This window comes from Artemia sp. Qi Xiang Cuo, chromosome 21 (genome assembly GCF_049724085.1).
Source record: "Artemia sp. Qi Xiang Cuo chromosome 21, ASM4972408v1, whole genome shotgun sequence".
Lineage (NCBI taxonomy): Eukaryota > Metazoa > Arthropoda > Branchiopoda > Anostraca > Artemiidae > Artemia > Artemia sp. Qi Xiang Cuo.
Genome location: NC_142814.1, coordinates 5,463,997 through 5,477,950, shown reverse-complemented (window position 1 = coordinate 5,477,950; position 13,954 = coordinate 5,463,997). Strand labels below are relative to the sequence as shown.

The 13,954-nt window shown below is 40.4% G+C and overlaps 1 protein-coding gene across 2 annotated transcripts in view; it reads right to left on the bottom strand.

Moving 5' to 3' along the window:
• LOC148939181 (terminal nucleotidyltransferase 4B-like) overlaps nt 1–13,954 on the bottom strand; it is a 585,918-nt gene that overhangs the window by 248,433 nt on the left and 323,531 nt on the right. For both annotated transcript variants that reach the window (XM_089107013.1, XM_089107012.1), the window contains one exon: nt 10,051–10,292. In XM_089107013.1, the coding sequence (XP_088963139.1) occupies nt 10,051–10,292 (242 nt within the window). The remainder of the gene's footprint in view (nt 1–10,050; nt 10,293–13,954) is intronic.

The following is a 13,954-nucleotide window of genomic DNA, read 5'->3' as shown; positions in this document are numbered from 1 at the left end:
CTAATCACCTTGGGTGATTGGCTTTTGTTTTGATTCCAATAGATTCCCAATCATCACAAATCCAAGTGTCATTATATAGTACAGTCAATATAAGGTTTGACCACAAACAAATTGCAACAGAAATGATTTTTACACCATCTTGTAGAGAAAAAAAACTGTACAACATATCAAAAGTTGAGAAACCTAGCGGGGTGCAAAATTAGTGTTTTTTAGCGTTTTGTGTTTTATTTTTGGTTTTTAAGCCTAAATTTTCGATTTTCTCAAGGCTTAGAGTTTACTTCATGGGAAACACATTTCTGATGTAATTTTATGTGCTGAACTCGAATATTAAATCAGATTTCATATACGGTGAACCAAAAGTGTTTCACATTCATCACCATTCACGAAGTTCGCGATTCTATTATAACATAGTCGTTTGACCACATTTCTTGAGTAGTTTTATGCGATGATCTCGAATATCACATCAGATCAAGGATATGTTCAACCGACAGTGTTTCACATTCATCACCAAAAGGTTTCTTCAAAATAATCAATCATCTCTTAATGTATTAACTGACTAAAATCACAGGTAACAAAAATCACATTGGTAAAAAGCAGGCAACTTTTCAAATGACTTGCGACATTAATCACTGGCAGTGTAGTTTGAAACTTCGCCGTCGAGATCGTCGATGAGGTCTTCTGATTTGGGAGAATTATCACATTCTGCTCCCTGACAAGTTTTGCACGCGAGAGTGCAAGACATGCCGTTTCTGACACAAGTGCACCGAGCAGAGGTGCAGTTTGAACGGCAGGAACACTTAACAATCTTAAGAAGTTGGGGAGGTGCTGGGGATAGGTCCGTCATCACAGGGTATAATGTACCATTTCGGTCTTTCCAGCCCCACTCTTGAGGGTCCAATTCTAGATTACGGTCGTCATTCCAGGCGTGTACCTGAAAGTAAACTCTATAGCTGTGAAATGCTACAGAGTTGGATGTGGGAGGCAGCTGCTCTGGGCCGTTGCTGTGACGAGCTTTCTTTTGAAGAGCTGCTTTCGAAGCTCGTTCAGATTTCCCCCTTCTTTCCACCATATATTATAAGAAGTGCGTCTTCTCCGGCTTCCTTGACTTCGATTTTTGTTGCTGCCTTCTTCATAAAGACCTTGGCAGATGCTCGAAAACTTTCGTTTTCTATCACTTTTTTCAGGGTAAGACCTTTTCCGATGTTGTGGACACGTGATGTAGAATCACACCCAAGGAATGCATGGGCAAAGAGGATCAGACCACATACTTCTTGACTTAATCTTTTTTTCATTTCATGAACATCCCAGCACCTTCGCTCTTTATTTTTCTTTGGCTCTGGGGCGAAGTACACCTTGTTAGTGGAGACATCACAGTGGTAGCAGAGAAGGACCAGAAGATCCTTATCTTCTCCAATAACGGCAGTTACCTTCTGTTTAGCTGATTCGATAGCAGCTTTTACAATAGGCACGTCTGCATCACTGGGGGCTTGGACTACAAAATAGCCTTTTTGCCGGAGATGAACTGCAAGCGCACTAATGAATCTTGACTTGTTTTTCTTCTTCCCGAGAAATTCTTCTTTCTTAACTTTCAGACGCATGTCATTCGTGAAGAAAACCTCGCGACCAATCGTTCGATTACGATACGAATGGGCCATATCTTTGACGGAAGGTCCACTATCATACCCATCGAAAACAACAGTTGCGCCAGGGTACTTCCGCGAAATATACAGAGAGTAGCTCTGTATGATACCCGCATACGTGTCATTTTTTATCCATTGGACTCGGTACAATAGAGATCCGCCGTCAAGTACGTAGTGTGTCCCGTCGTTCAGCACACACGAAATTTCTTCGAGTTTGCATGCAAGTGCAATGGCCTTGGCGAATTCGGCCTTGTTCGGCACTCTCGGCATAAATGAGCTGTCAAACAGAGCAGTGGGATACGAACAAAGTTCATACCGGAAGCACTCTGATTCAGGGAGTCTTGTCCTTTTGGCTAACGCAATGAAGCGTTGGAAGAGCAAAGCTGGATCCAGTCGCTTGTGATCTTCTCCAGCTGTGTGCGGTGTTTTTATCTGGACTGCCTGTTCCTTTCTTCGGCATAAAAAATACTTCGCCCCTTTTGCAGTCAAAGCATCTAAGATTTTTAGACCAGCAGAATTAGCACAGTTAACGTTTGCAGATTCATATGCAGTCAAACTGGTAGCAATGCTTCTAAGCTGGGTATCCCCTCCGAATAGTGAGCCATTTTCAAAGTACGTGACCATCGCCTGCGTATCCTTGAAGTCTCGTTCTTGTCTGGGGCCTGCGTTCTCCTTGTGCTGCTCGCGTGTCCCATAGAGAATTTGCGTCAGATCTTCCATTAGGAGGTTAACAGCAGAGCAGGTTGGGCGTGCTAAAACCCACAGCGACCTCTGGGTTTCGGTCATGCCCGTACCCCTAGTCAGTCCACCTGCTGTTTTCAACGAGCGTATAAGCTCTTTTTGAATAACTAGATCCGTCGACAAGCCAGGCCAATAGCGATCAGATCGTCTGACGACGTGCATTCCTTGTTGGAATGAACTATGAACAGTAGGATGGGTTTCTTCAAGCTTCACCATTTTCTGAAGGTATATTCGGCACGATTTGGCATAGTTGTTGTGACCACAGGCCGCAAGAAAAGGTAGCATTTCAGACACAGACTTTAGGTGTAAGTCCCAAAGCCCCATCTGCTCAGCTTTGATGAAATAACGAAGTATCCCAACCATATTCATAAGCTGAAACCACAGCTTTGAAGTTCTGTGCTGAGACAGATCAAGTATCTTCTGGTCGACGAAACCTTTGATCCACTTGAGTGCAGGATTTTCTTTAACCTCCGTCATTGTTGCCTCTCCATTCATTAGCTTGCTGTATAGTGTTTTAAGGTCTGCAACTTCTTTGGTGCCTAACTTTGTTTCAGGTTCTGAACAGGGATCATCGTCAAATAACTCGGAGAGCAGCAGGCATGTAGAGCACTATGAACTAGCAAGAGACCTCGAACAGCTTGTGAAATAGCCTTTCCACTTAGGAGATGGGGAACAGTGTTTGGGGCATATGCAAGTTCCAGGACTTCGCGGAGACCGGATCCTTCCATTGTGTATCCTATGCATCCAATAAAGCTCATGGTTGTGTGAAACCCACCGAGTTTCAGAACTACTGCTGAGAGCTCACTTCCTGGTTCAGAACCCTCAACCATTTTCATAACTTTCCACCACAATGGCTGATCAAAGGTCACGACTGGGGCGAATCCATGGCGTTTAGCTTGGTCTGCGATGAACATCAAGGTAGAGTACACACAGGTGTCATCACTGGCAGACAGATCAATCATCGGGAGAAATATTACAGATGCTTTCCCCGGATGGTTTCCAACCATGTCAGTCTGATGTGTCCCATTCCATCCTGGCCTTGGAGTCTTCAGATACCACGACGAAAGCCAGAGAGTATCGAGGCTAGCACTGGGATCCAGTGCAGTGAAGTCAGGAATACGAACGTATCTGATTTTTGAAAGAACACTGTCGTCACATCTGACATGAAGCACACAGATTTTGTCTGCGTCTCTTATGTCTGCCGCTGACGGACTTGTTCGGGGAATTTTCCTCGGCAAATACTTGGGCGCGGGGGTTATTGAGGCGATGATCCCCATGCCATGGAAGGTGTTCCTACCGTCAATGGTGCAAATGTCATGGTCAACGTTGTCAGCGATGTGGTGGATGAATCCCTGAGACATCATTCCATCCAGGTCAGTTACTGCATGGACCGCTGAACTTCTTTCAAACATCGTTACTTCTGAGTATGAAGAACAAAGCCCAAGTGAGTTTAAAGTGTCAATGAGGTTCGCGATGAAAAATGGTGGTGCTTTTGGACACCAAGACCCAATTGCAATGGTGCGATCAGCACTCGCGGTCGAATTGCTTGGACAAGGGCATGGCCGATCGTAGCAATTTTCAGATCTAAGCTATTCCCAACAAAAAGTTCACGAAGCACAATTCTGAGACTTTCAGGTACAAATTCTAGAGCATCAGAAACTGACGACACCCTTTCCAAAAGGTCTTAACTTTCTTTGTTCGTCAGAATATCTTTTACGTCGCTTTTCATCAGCTTTGCTGCAGCAATCAGAATTTGTTCTTTTTGCCCCTTCAAATCTCCAGATTTCGACTTGGCACAATACTGTTGCAGAATATCTGCCGCATTTTCTCTAAGAGTAACAACATCTGGTTTGCCGTTTACAGTTGAAAAGACAATTCGAGATCCAAAGTGCTCGGTGACCTTTTTCTTCATGTAAACCTTACTGTAAGGTTCCAGATCTCCATACAGATTCTCGCGCATCTTTTCAACTAATTCACTAATCGTTATTTGCTCCTCATCATTCACTTCTAAGTACACCATAGCCTTTAAAAATGCTTTTGTTTTGACATCATCTTCTGGCCTGCCAGATCTCCTTTTCTTACGCTCAGGCTCGTTGCCACTTGCATCGAATTTGCTCGGAAGAGCACGCATTGTTCGAAAATTTGTACTGCAGATCTGATGGTAAACTGCATCAGCTGCATGGAGATCTGACACTGTGAATATTCTGCGAAACACTTCGACTGCCCATTCGTCACTTCTCATTTCACAGATTTCTTTTAGTTTTTCATCGAAGTCGACTGTTCGGACGGAAAAGATCTCACGGTTTTTCCTATGTGTGGCCGGAAAGTCGATTACCGTCCCACAAAAAAAGCAGCAGTCCTTAAACATGAATGTGGAAGTATCAGATCTTAGAGCACGCTTTTCGGACGAGATCTGTGCAAGCCACTCTTCTTTACGATTTTTGTTGTCCCTTTCGATGTAGAATCGGTGGTTGTAATTCCGTCTGCGAACGATGTGGGCTTTTTCTCCAGCATTTGCAACGAGGGTGGTTTTCCGCAAGCGACTGGACCCATTGATAGCGGCAGCCCCAGTCTCTGTGAGTGTAGTATACTCAGCTTCTTCGTCAATCTCTTTGAGACATATCAAACAGCGCTCGTTTTCAGTCGCCATAGACCTGGAGTAGAAATACAGACAGAGGTTTAAACCTATGTTTGCAAAGTGCCATCTCGTCGTCTGATCATCTTATTAATCTTTACTCAGAAGATGACGCTGTACAAAAAAAAATAAGAAAATGTCTGTAACCTTTTATTGTAATAGAAATTGGCTTCAGTTTAATTAGTTGTTTCTTACTATCAACAGTAGGCTCTTCTACATTGCAAGTAGAAAATTTACTCACCCTACGCTGTACTCTCAAATTCACAAGATGCTATTCTGCCGGTCATACCGACCTTAGCGAAATACGCTACGAAATTTTCCGCTAGATGGCCGTATATGCTGTTAAACCTTAATGACGACTATTGGAGGTTCTTTGTGCGGGGTCACCACTTTTAAAGGCAAAAATGGCGCAAAGAGTTGCTATGCCACTTACTGGAGGGGGGACGGTCCCTCTTTGGCCCCAAATTAGTGGGATTTCCGCAGTTACTCCAACGGTTCCTTTATACTAACGTGATCGGGTGGTCTATGGCGTGAGATCTTTTCCGTTCTAATATGGCCTCCATATTAGCCTTTCTTTCTATTTTCCTACTTTTTCTATGGGCTTCACTTGCCCTTTTCGGTCTAGAGTTAATCTCGTCTCTGTCCGACATAATTTCAAAATTCCGTTAACTTCAAATTACTTCTTCAAATTATTCCGTTCCTCTCGCTCGAACTTCCGGTTCTCTCGCGGAAAATTGTTTTGACACGCAGCAATTTTAGCCTTATATTTTTGAATACTAATTAGTTGCGTGATATATTGATTCGTAAATTTTATTACTTATTATTATCCGTCTAAGCACAGCTCAGATAAAAATTTCTCTTTGCGATTTTTTTTATATATAGCCTCTGTAACCACAATAGGCTACTTTTGTAGGCTAAATTACTTGTCTCTTCGAAATCGCAAATTTTTTTTATTATCAACTCTGTTAATAATTCCTGTTCTTGCTGCCACCAATGTTCGTAGTGCTAATTACCGCTGGCACCACTTATTGGGGTGTATGTGCGGGGTCACCACTTTTAAAGGCAAAAATGGCGCAAAAAAGGTTGCTATGCCACTTACTCGAAGGGGAGAACCCCCTTGTCGGCCCAAATGTTAGTGAGATTCCCGCTCTTACCCCAACGGTTCCTTTATACTAACGTGATCGGGTGGTCTATGGCCATATTTAAAACCAAAGTTTACCGATAAGATTTTCTAATTAACCTTTTAGTCTCGGCCTAAGCTGAAAAGTAAAATAGGTACATAGAAAAATTCTTACTATATTCACAGTTACAAGTATAAAAAGAACTGAACAGAAAAAGGACAAATTGTCCCAGCCCGCTAACCGCAGCACGCGGTGGGGGCTACTAGGGGTGGTAAATGAATCTTTCCAACCAATCCTAGGGCTCCTAATATACTGGCCAATCTCCCTAACTGCGCACTTTTTCCCTCGAGGTGAATTAAACACGTGCGTAGTTAAGAGGACCCAAAATGGCGTCAAAAAATAATAGGAAAATTAACATTTATTAAAAAAGGAAGGAAAATAATTAAGGGGCCCAAAGAAATGAATCTGGGAGGGACATTTATCTGACAAACCTGGGACCAAGGGTTCCAACAACGACAATCTTAGAATGTACGGAACTTTCCAAAAATATAGTATTCAGTCGAAAGGGCGACGTTATTCCTGACTTCATTCGCCCCTAAGGACGAAAAAAGGGAAATATGGCGACGATATACGAATTTCTTGTTTGGTGATGAATGTGAAACACTAACGGTGGGACATAACTTAATGTGATGTGATATTCGAATTCAGCACACAAAACTAGTTCAGAAACATGTCTCCCATGAAGTAAATGCTAAGCTCTAGGATAACGGAAAATTTCCGCTAAAAACAACAAAAAACAAACGGAAAACGCTAAAAAACACTTATTTCGCACCCCGCTGGGTTTCTCAACTTTTGATATGTTGTACAGTTTTTTTTTTGGTGTAAAATGGTGTAAAAATCATTTCTGTTGCAATTTGTTTGCGGTCGAGTCCTATTTGAAGCTTCATTTTTAGTTGGTAAGATTTGGTACACAGAAAGCTGATTTTGTCGACCTATAGACGCAGGAAATGAATTGTCTGTTTATGAAAATAGGTGACTGCTTGTCTGTCTCTGAGACAGACAATCAAAATTGTAAAACAGACAAGAAAAAATTTTAAATTGTCATGTGTTTACAATAATTTTTTTCCCTGAATTCAAGGAATATAAAAAAAAAGTCGTATTAACTACAAATCATGACTTTTTACTAGTTTCCGGGAAAGTGACTAGATCCTCTAAATATACTAGATTTTTTTTTTTACTAGATCTAGTAAAATCCTACTGACGGTGACAACCCTGCCTGAAACCAGAATTACCATTTGTCAAGGTTCTACAGCTTTTCAAAAATTGTGATTAAAGGAAATTAAATGCAATCTATATGACACTAGATTGAAAGAAATATTAATAATAATTTTGATATATTAATTTTCTCAAAACAATATGATTTTTATTAATGTAAATGATCAAAAAAATATTTTTAAATTATATTTTCAATTAGCTTCTTATTTATGAAATGTTGGTCATAAAACAATTTTTCAGAATTTACGTCGAATATAGCTTAAAAGGATATGAAATATATATTCTACAAATAAATTAGCCGAAACAGAGAGTTGCAACACAGACCATGTGGCCAAATCGATATTTAAATACAAGGGGTTTCTATTATCTTTCCTATTTTGAAATGTGGTCTACAACGCTGGATACTTTGATCAATCTGATTAAAATACTTGAAGGTAATTTTACCCACCATAATCATGAGAAGTTGATTTTTCACATAGAAAAAAATTGGATTCATGTCAGCTGAGTGAGGGGCCCATAATACACAAGTACCAAAATTCCTTCCTCCTATGGAAAAAAAAACTCAAATGAAATTCTCAAATTTTGAAAGCCTTATTTTCCACGGGGGGGGGTATCTTCCAGGGGGTATTTTCCGTTTTTTTCGCGTGGGGGTATTTTCCTCGTGGGGGTATTTCCCGCAGGGGGGGAACGGTCGTAATAAGTCCTTGTCATCAGGAATGAGGGGCTATATAATTCAGCTGACTAGTGCACCTTTCTAATTATTTACCAGCGTTCAAAGCCATATCCAGGGGGGTTAGGGAGTTTGAACCCCCTTCCCCACCCCGAAATGTTTGTCTGACTCGTAAAAAAGTAACAAAAATGGACATGAATAAATTTTGTGTGCGTTTTTTGAGTTTTTTTTTGTGTACCCCCCCCCCCAAAAAAATGAGTAAAACCCCCTCCGAAAAAAATCCTGGATACGGCCCTGCCAGCGTTTATTTATATTAGTCTTATTATACGAAAAGCGACTCAAAGCTTTATAGTAACAACTTGGTTCGATAAGTTGATACAGAACTGACAACACAAGGGCTTTCAGTAATTGTCAATTGTATCAAACACACCAAAGAAGTGAAGTTAGGTTACACCTAATGAAATATACAAAATATTTCCAAAATATAATACTTAAGAAACAAAATTATGGAAATTACAACAAAGTGTTATGGACAACAGGTCGCCCAGGTCGCATTATATCAAATACCTAACCTAACCAGCTCTATATAGTAAATATTTAATTAATATATACCTGTATACTTGTTTATCTCACTGAGACTAATCTAATATCTCAGAATGCAGACAGAGAAACCGGAATTTAAGCAGATCAAACTTCTTGGTGTGGTAGATACAATTCAGGGATGTATCCAGGATTTTTTTGAAAGGGGTTTTACTCATTTTGTTTGTGGGGGGGGGGGGTTACACAAAAAAACCTCAAAAAACGCATACGAAATTTGTTTATGTCCATTTTTGTTACGTTTTTACCAGTCAGTCAAACATTTCAGGGTGGGGTTCAACCCCTCCCCCCCTGGATACGGGGGGGCACCCCCCCCCCCCCGAAGACGGTATGTAGTAATTCCTGTGAAGCTTGGAATCACAGCCCATCTCATGCACTGGCCATGCTTAGAAGCACAGCCAGGGCAGTACTGGGTAGCTATACCCATTGCTGCCATTATTTCCAAATTATATGGGAGTTTTCGAATAACTCCAAAAAAAAATGAGGTTCCCCAAAAATCAACATTCATAAATACATGAATATTAACACAAAACAAAATCACGAATTTTTATTTATGACAGTTTTGGGTGAGATTCTTGAAAACGCAATTCATTTATGAATGGGCAGGGGGGGGGGAGCTTTGTGAAGCCTCAATAAAAACTCAGATGGTGACATCAATGGTTATCGTGGCTGGTTCAGTCTACATTCTCAAAATATTAAGGCTTCAGGTCTGTTAGCAAGTTATTTGTGTAATGGTTATATACCTAAGAACTTTGCCAATTTTGAACAGTCTAGCTAATCATATGTATCTTAATGTATTAAATTAATTACACCAAGCAGTGAAAACTTTATGTTCAAATAAAATATTGTCTAAAACCAGTCCGATTATTCAACATAATGAAACGGGGTTTAAGTTCACCTAGGCTATGGAAATTCAGGTAAAGTGGAATTAAAAGCAGCAATTCTGAAAGAATCTTTTCCCAGAGACGTACCCAGGGAGAGCGCCTTGGGGCGTGACCCCCTAAATCCTGTTCTGAATTTCTGGCACTTCTTATTCAAATTATTTAACAAAATTTGTTTTTTACCATCTCCCCCCCCCCCCCCCGAAAAAAAATCCCAACTTCCCCAAAAAATTTACAAGGGCCATGGAATTTCCATGAATTTCCTTAGCAGTTACTAAGGCAGTTACTTGATTAATATCATGATACCTGCCTGCAGAACGGCTAACCAGAGGCTCATTATAAAAAGTAGAGAATTTGTATTTTTCCTTAGGTTGACTTCGACAAGATTATATATCGTTAAAAATATTCATTTGCAAAAAAATTTTAAGAGAAAGATTTTCTAAAATTACAAAAAGATTAAGAGAAAAGAAAAGAATTTAAAAATACTAACCTTTCATTCCGTCATATTCAGCACAATATGCCATGTTACACCCCTTTGTAGGCTGTAAAAAATACAAGGTAAAACCATCACATTGTCTGACATCAATCGGTAGCTCCATAGAACAGCAGCTTTCATCACTTTCATCATTAAACCAGGTAACACATGCTTTGTTGATTGATGTGTTATGCCATATAGAGGCTTGTGTCCCACAGTGGTTAGAGGGAGTGCATTTTGTGGGAATTTTTGCAGACCTGAAAATTTAAACGGGAAAAGTTACTCTTATATTATTGGCACGCACGATTTAATTTATTGATTTATTTATAATTGTTAAATTTCTTAAAGGAAAAGTCATTACTAGGATTCGATTATTTAGAATTGATCGAAAGTCATTTGTCTATTCTTGACAGGGAAAACTTCCAATTATCAAAATTTTATGCAAAAAAAAATCATTGTACGGTATGCCAAAAAAAATTCAAACGAACTAGTAAGACTTTCTATTGTTCAAGAGTTTCAAAATGTTTAAAAAACTTGGGGTGGGGTTGTTTTTGTTTTTTCAACTTTTTAAATAAAAACTCAAAAAAGGTTTTATTTAAATTTCAAAATCAAGAGAATGTAGGAAATCTAAGAACCAGCTGCCCCCTCTAATTGACCCTAATGCAACAATCACATTTCCGAATGTAAGCGTCAAGTAGATACTTCGACACCGTGAAATGTCACAACAACCTTTGATGGGCTTTGCTGTTAAAAGTGCCACGGGATTAACGCTTTGAATTTGTTTATTCGCCATCATTTTATTTTTCGTTTTAAAATTTTCGAGGCTTCATCAACAATGATGATATGCCGTTAGTCCTGGTAATCTTTATTTTGTTTTCAGCCTTGATGCATCTGTTGTATCTTCGCTTGAATGCTTCAAGCACAAGATTTCCAGGCATTACCTCTGCTGGGAGGCTATTCCAGGTGGCGACAGGTGGCTCCGAGGGAGCCTCATATTTAGGTATTCCAGAAGGGGTGTTTTTCGGCAAGTTACGCTTCAAGGCTATACTCGGATGGAATATTTTTAGGAAAATAATTTGTGAAGTTGCTGATAGTGTCTTAGGGAAGGAAGTTAGGAGCACAGCTAGGAGTCATTAGTGAAACATCTTTATGATTGATAGAGAGGAGAAGGGGCTTATGCAAGCATTATCTGAGTGATAGATCATATGAAAGCAAAAGGAATGCGAAGAAAGTGGAGAAAGCATTAAAATATGAACTAAGGAGGTGTGAAGTACAGGCGATGGATTAAGCTGCAAAGGATCTGGAAGATACAGCTAGATGTCATAATAGTAAAATATTGTACTGGCATGTTAATAAATTGAGAGGGAGTAGCCCCAGTTAAAGTTAGGACTTGTCCCAGTTAAAGATAGGAACGAAGCCACAATTAGTGATAAGGAAAAGTTAAAGAGAGATCGGCAGAACATTTCAAGATTGTGCTAAATCAATACACAATTGCAGGAAAATAAATAGAGGAAAATCAAAAAGTTTGTAATATTTTAGATGTGAAGGAAGATTCGTTTTGTGAGGAAGAATTAGCGATAGTACTAAAAGGGTTAAAAAATAATCAGAATGCAGGTGCTGATAGTGTGGTAAATGAGTTTCTTTAATACGGTGGCCCTGAGGTTAAAAACTAGTTACTGAAGAATGTGAATAGGATTTTGAAAAAGGGGAAGTACCTAGCGATTTTTAGGAAAATCCGAATTACACCACTGTATAGGAACGGTGATAAGACTGAGTGCGGTAATTATCGAGGCATTAGTCCGGTCTCCGCAGGTAGCAAATTACTTAGTAACATGATAATTTTTAGACTGAGAGATGTTGTAGACAATGTTACAATTTTTTTTTTTTTTTTTTTTTTTATTCCAATATTCACGGCGCCAGGTACTTCAAAGTATATGATATGCCGCTATTCATTTACCTCGTTCAATGGCCTCGGGGTTTTAAATGTCTATTGAACCTTCTTTTGAAGGTGTCAACGGAGGGATTTGCAGGGATAATATCCCCAGGAAGATCGTTCCAGATAGAAGTGCAACGCCGGTGAAGCTGTTCCTCAAGTACTCGGTTTTTGGCGTATCCTTCTTTAGATAATTGGACCGAGCTGTGTGCCTTCGTGTCTGCCTTGTCGGCTGGACAAAGGGGGGCACAATTCGAGATAGCTCGTCTGAGGGAGGCGAATTCATGTACTTGTAGAAAACTGCCATCGACGCTATATCAAACCTTTCATTTAGAGGCTGGAGCAATTCTTGTTTAGAGGCGCAGCCCGCCCTATTTGCCCTATTCAGGATCTTCTGAAGTGGTGCCAACAGCGTTTTCGGAGCACCAACATATAGCGGGCATCCATATTCAGTTTTGGGTCTGATGCAGGACTTTTATAGTGAGATAATAGAAGTGAATGGAAGAAGGCTTTTGCAGCGAAGAGTAACTCCCAGCTTTCTTGCGTAGGAGGTTCTCACCCGATCAAGGTGGTTGCTCCAAGAGAGATCGGTGGAGAAATGAATCCCCAGTAGACGAAGCTCGTCGACTCTCTTCATAGCTTCATTTTTGAAGATGAAACTGGGGTGTTCACGTGGCACCTTTGATCGGGTAATTAGAAACTCCTTTGTTTTCGATGCATTGAAGTTGATCATCCATGCATCAGACCACTTTTCAATTTTCAAAAGATCCATCTGTAGGGAAAGGGAGGCTTGTGTTGGGTCTTCGTGTTTAGGGACGGCTGATTGTGTCGTGGTATCGTCGGCAAAGTGATGCAGAGGGTTTGCGAGGCTGTCTCCCATGTCGTTTATGTAGATAAGGAAGAGTGTAGGTCACAAGATACTGCCCTGGGGTACCCCTGCTTTCACTGAAAATTCGAGTGGAAATAAACCCGTCGAGGACAACCTGCAGTAAACGATCGGAAAGAAAACTCTCAATAACTTTTAACAGACATCCCACAAACACCATACACATAGAGTTTCTTTAGCAGGCCACGGTGCCATACTCTGTCAAAAGCTTTCGCAATGTCGAAGGATAGTAGCCTGATGTCGTATCCCATTGCCAGAAGTTCTATCCACTCCTGATACTGGGCCACTATTTACGAGCATAACACTGCTGCTGTTAAGGTAGGAAATGAGGTTAGCAGCTCGTTTCATATTAAATCAGAAGTTAAGCAGGGTTGTGTTCTATCCCCCTTTAGATAGATTATTTGGATGAACTTTTTCTTAAGGAGCCTAGGAAAGGCAATGGGAGGCCACAGAATCAAATAGGCAGGAAAAACTCTCATGGACTTATATTATGCTGATGATTTAGGCATCCTAGATAAAAGTATGAGCAGAATGAATGAACCTTAGAGGTTTTGCGAGTTCAGGGTGCTAAAATAGGTTTGAGGATTAATGTTAAGAAGAACAAAGTAGCTAAGGCTAGGAATAGGTGAAGATGTAAAGGTGACGTTGGGTAACGAAAACACTGATCACGTGGACAGCTTCATTTACCTTGGTAGAATCATTAGTAAAGACGGCGGGACCAGTGAAGATGTTAAATGTAGAATAGCAAAGACTCAGGGTGTTTTATCACATTTAAAAAACGTTTGGAAGAATAGGAAGATAAGTCTGCAAACCAAGATTGGAATATCAAACGCTACAGTGATGACAGTGGTCAAAAACGGCTCTGAAGCATGGGCGCTACGAAGAACGCATGAAGATATACAAGATGTTTTCCATCAATGTTGCCAAGTTAACAGTGGCTTGGAGGCTCTCCAAGCGTCAAGGTGGCTCGGTGGCGGCACCACTGGTGGCATGCAATTTTTCATCCATGACACCGGTGAATGTCTACTAAGGTGTTTGAAGCAGGTAAAACCTGATATTTAGGTCCGATTCTTATTACCTGGTTGATTTTCACGATTCTT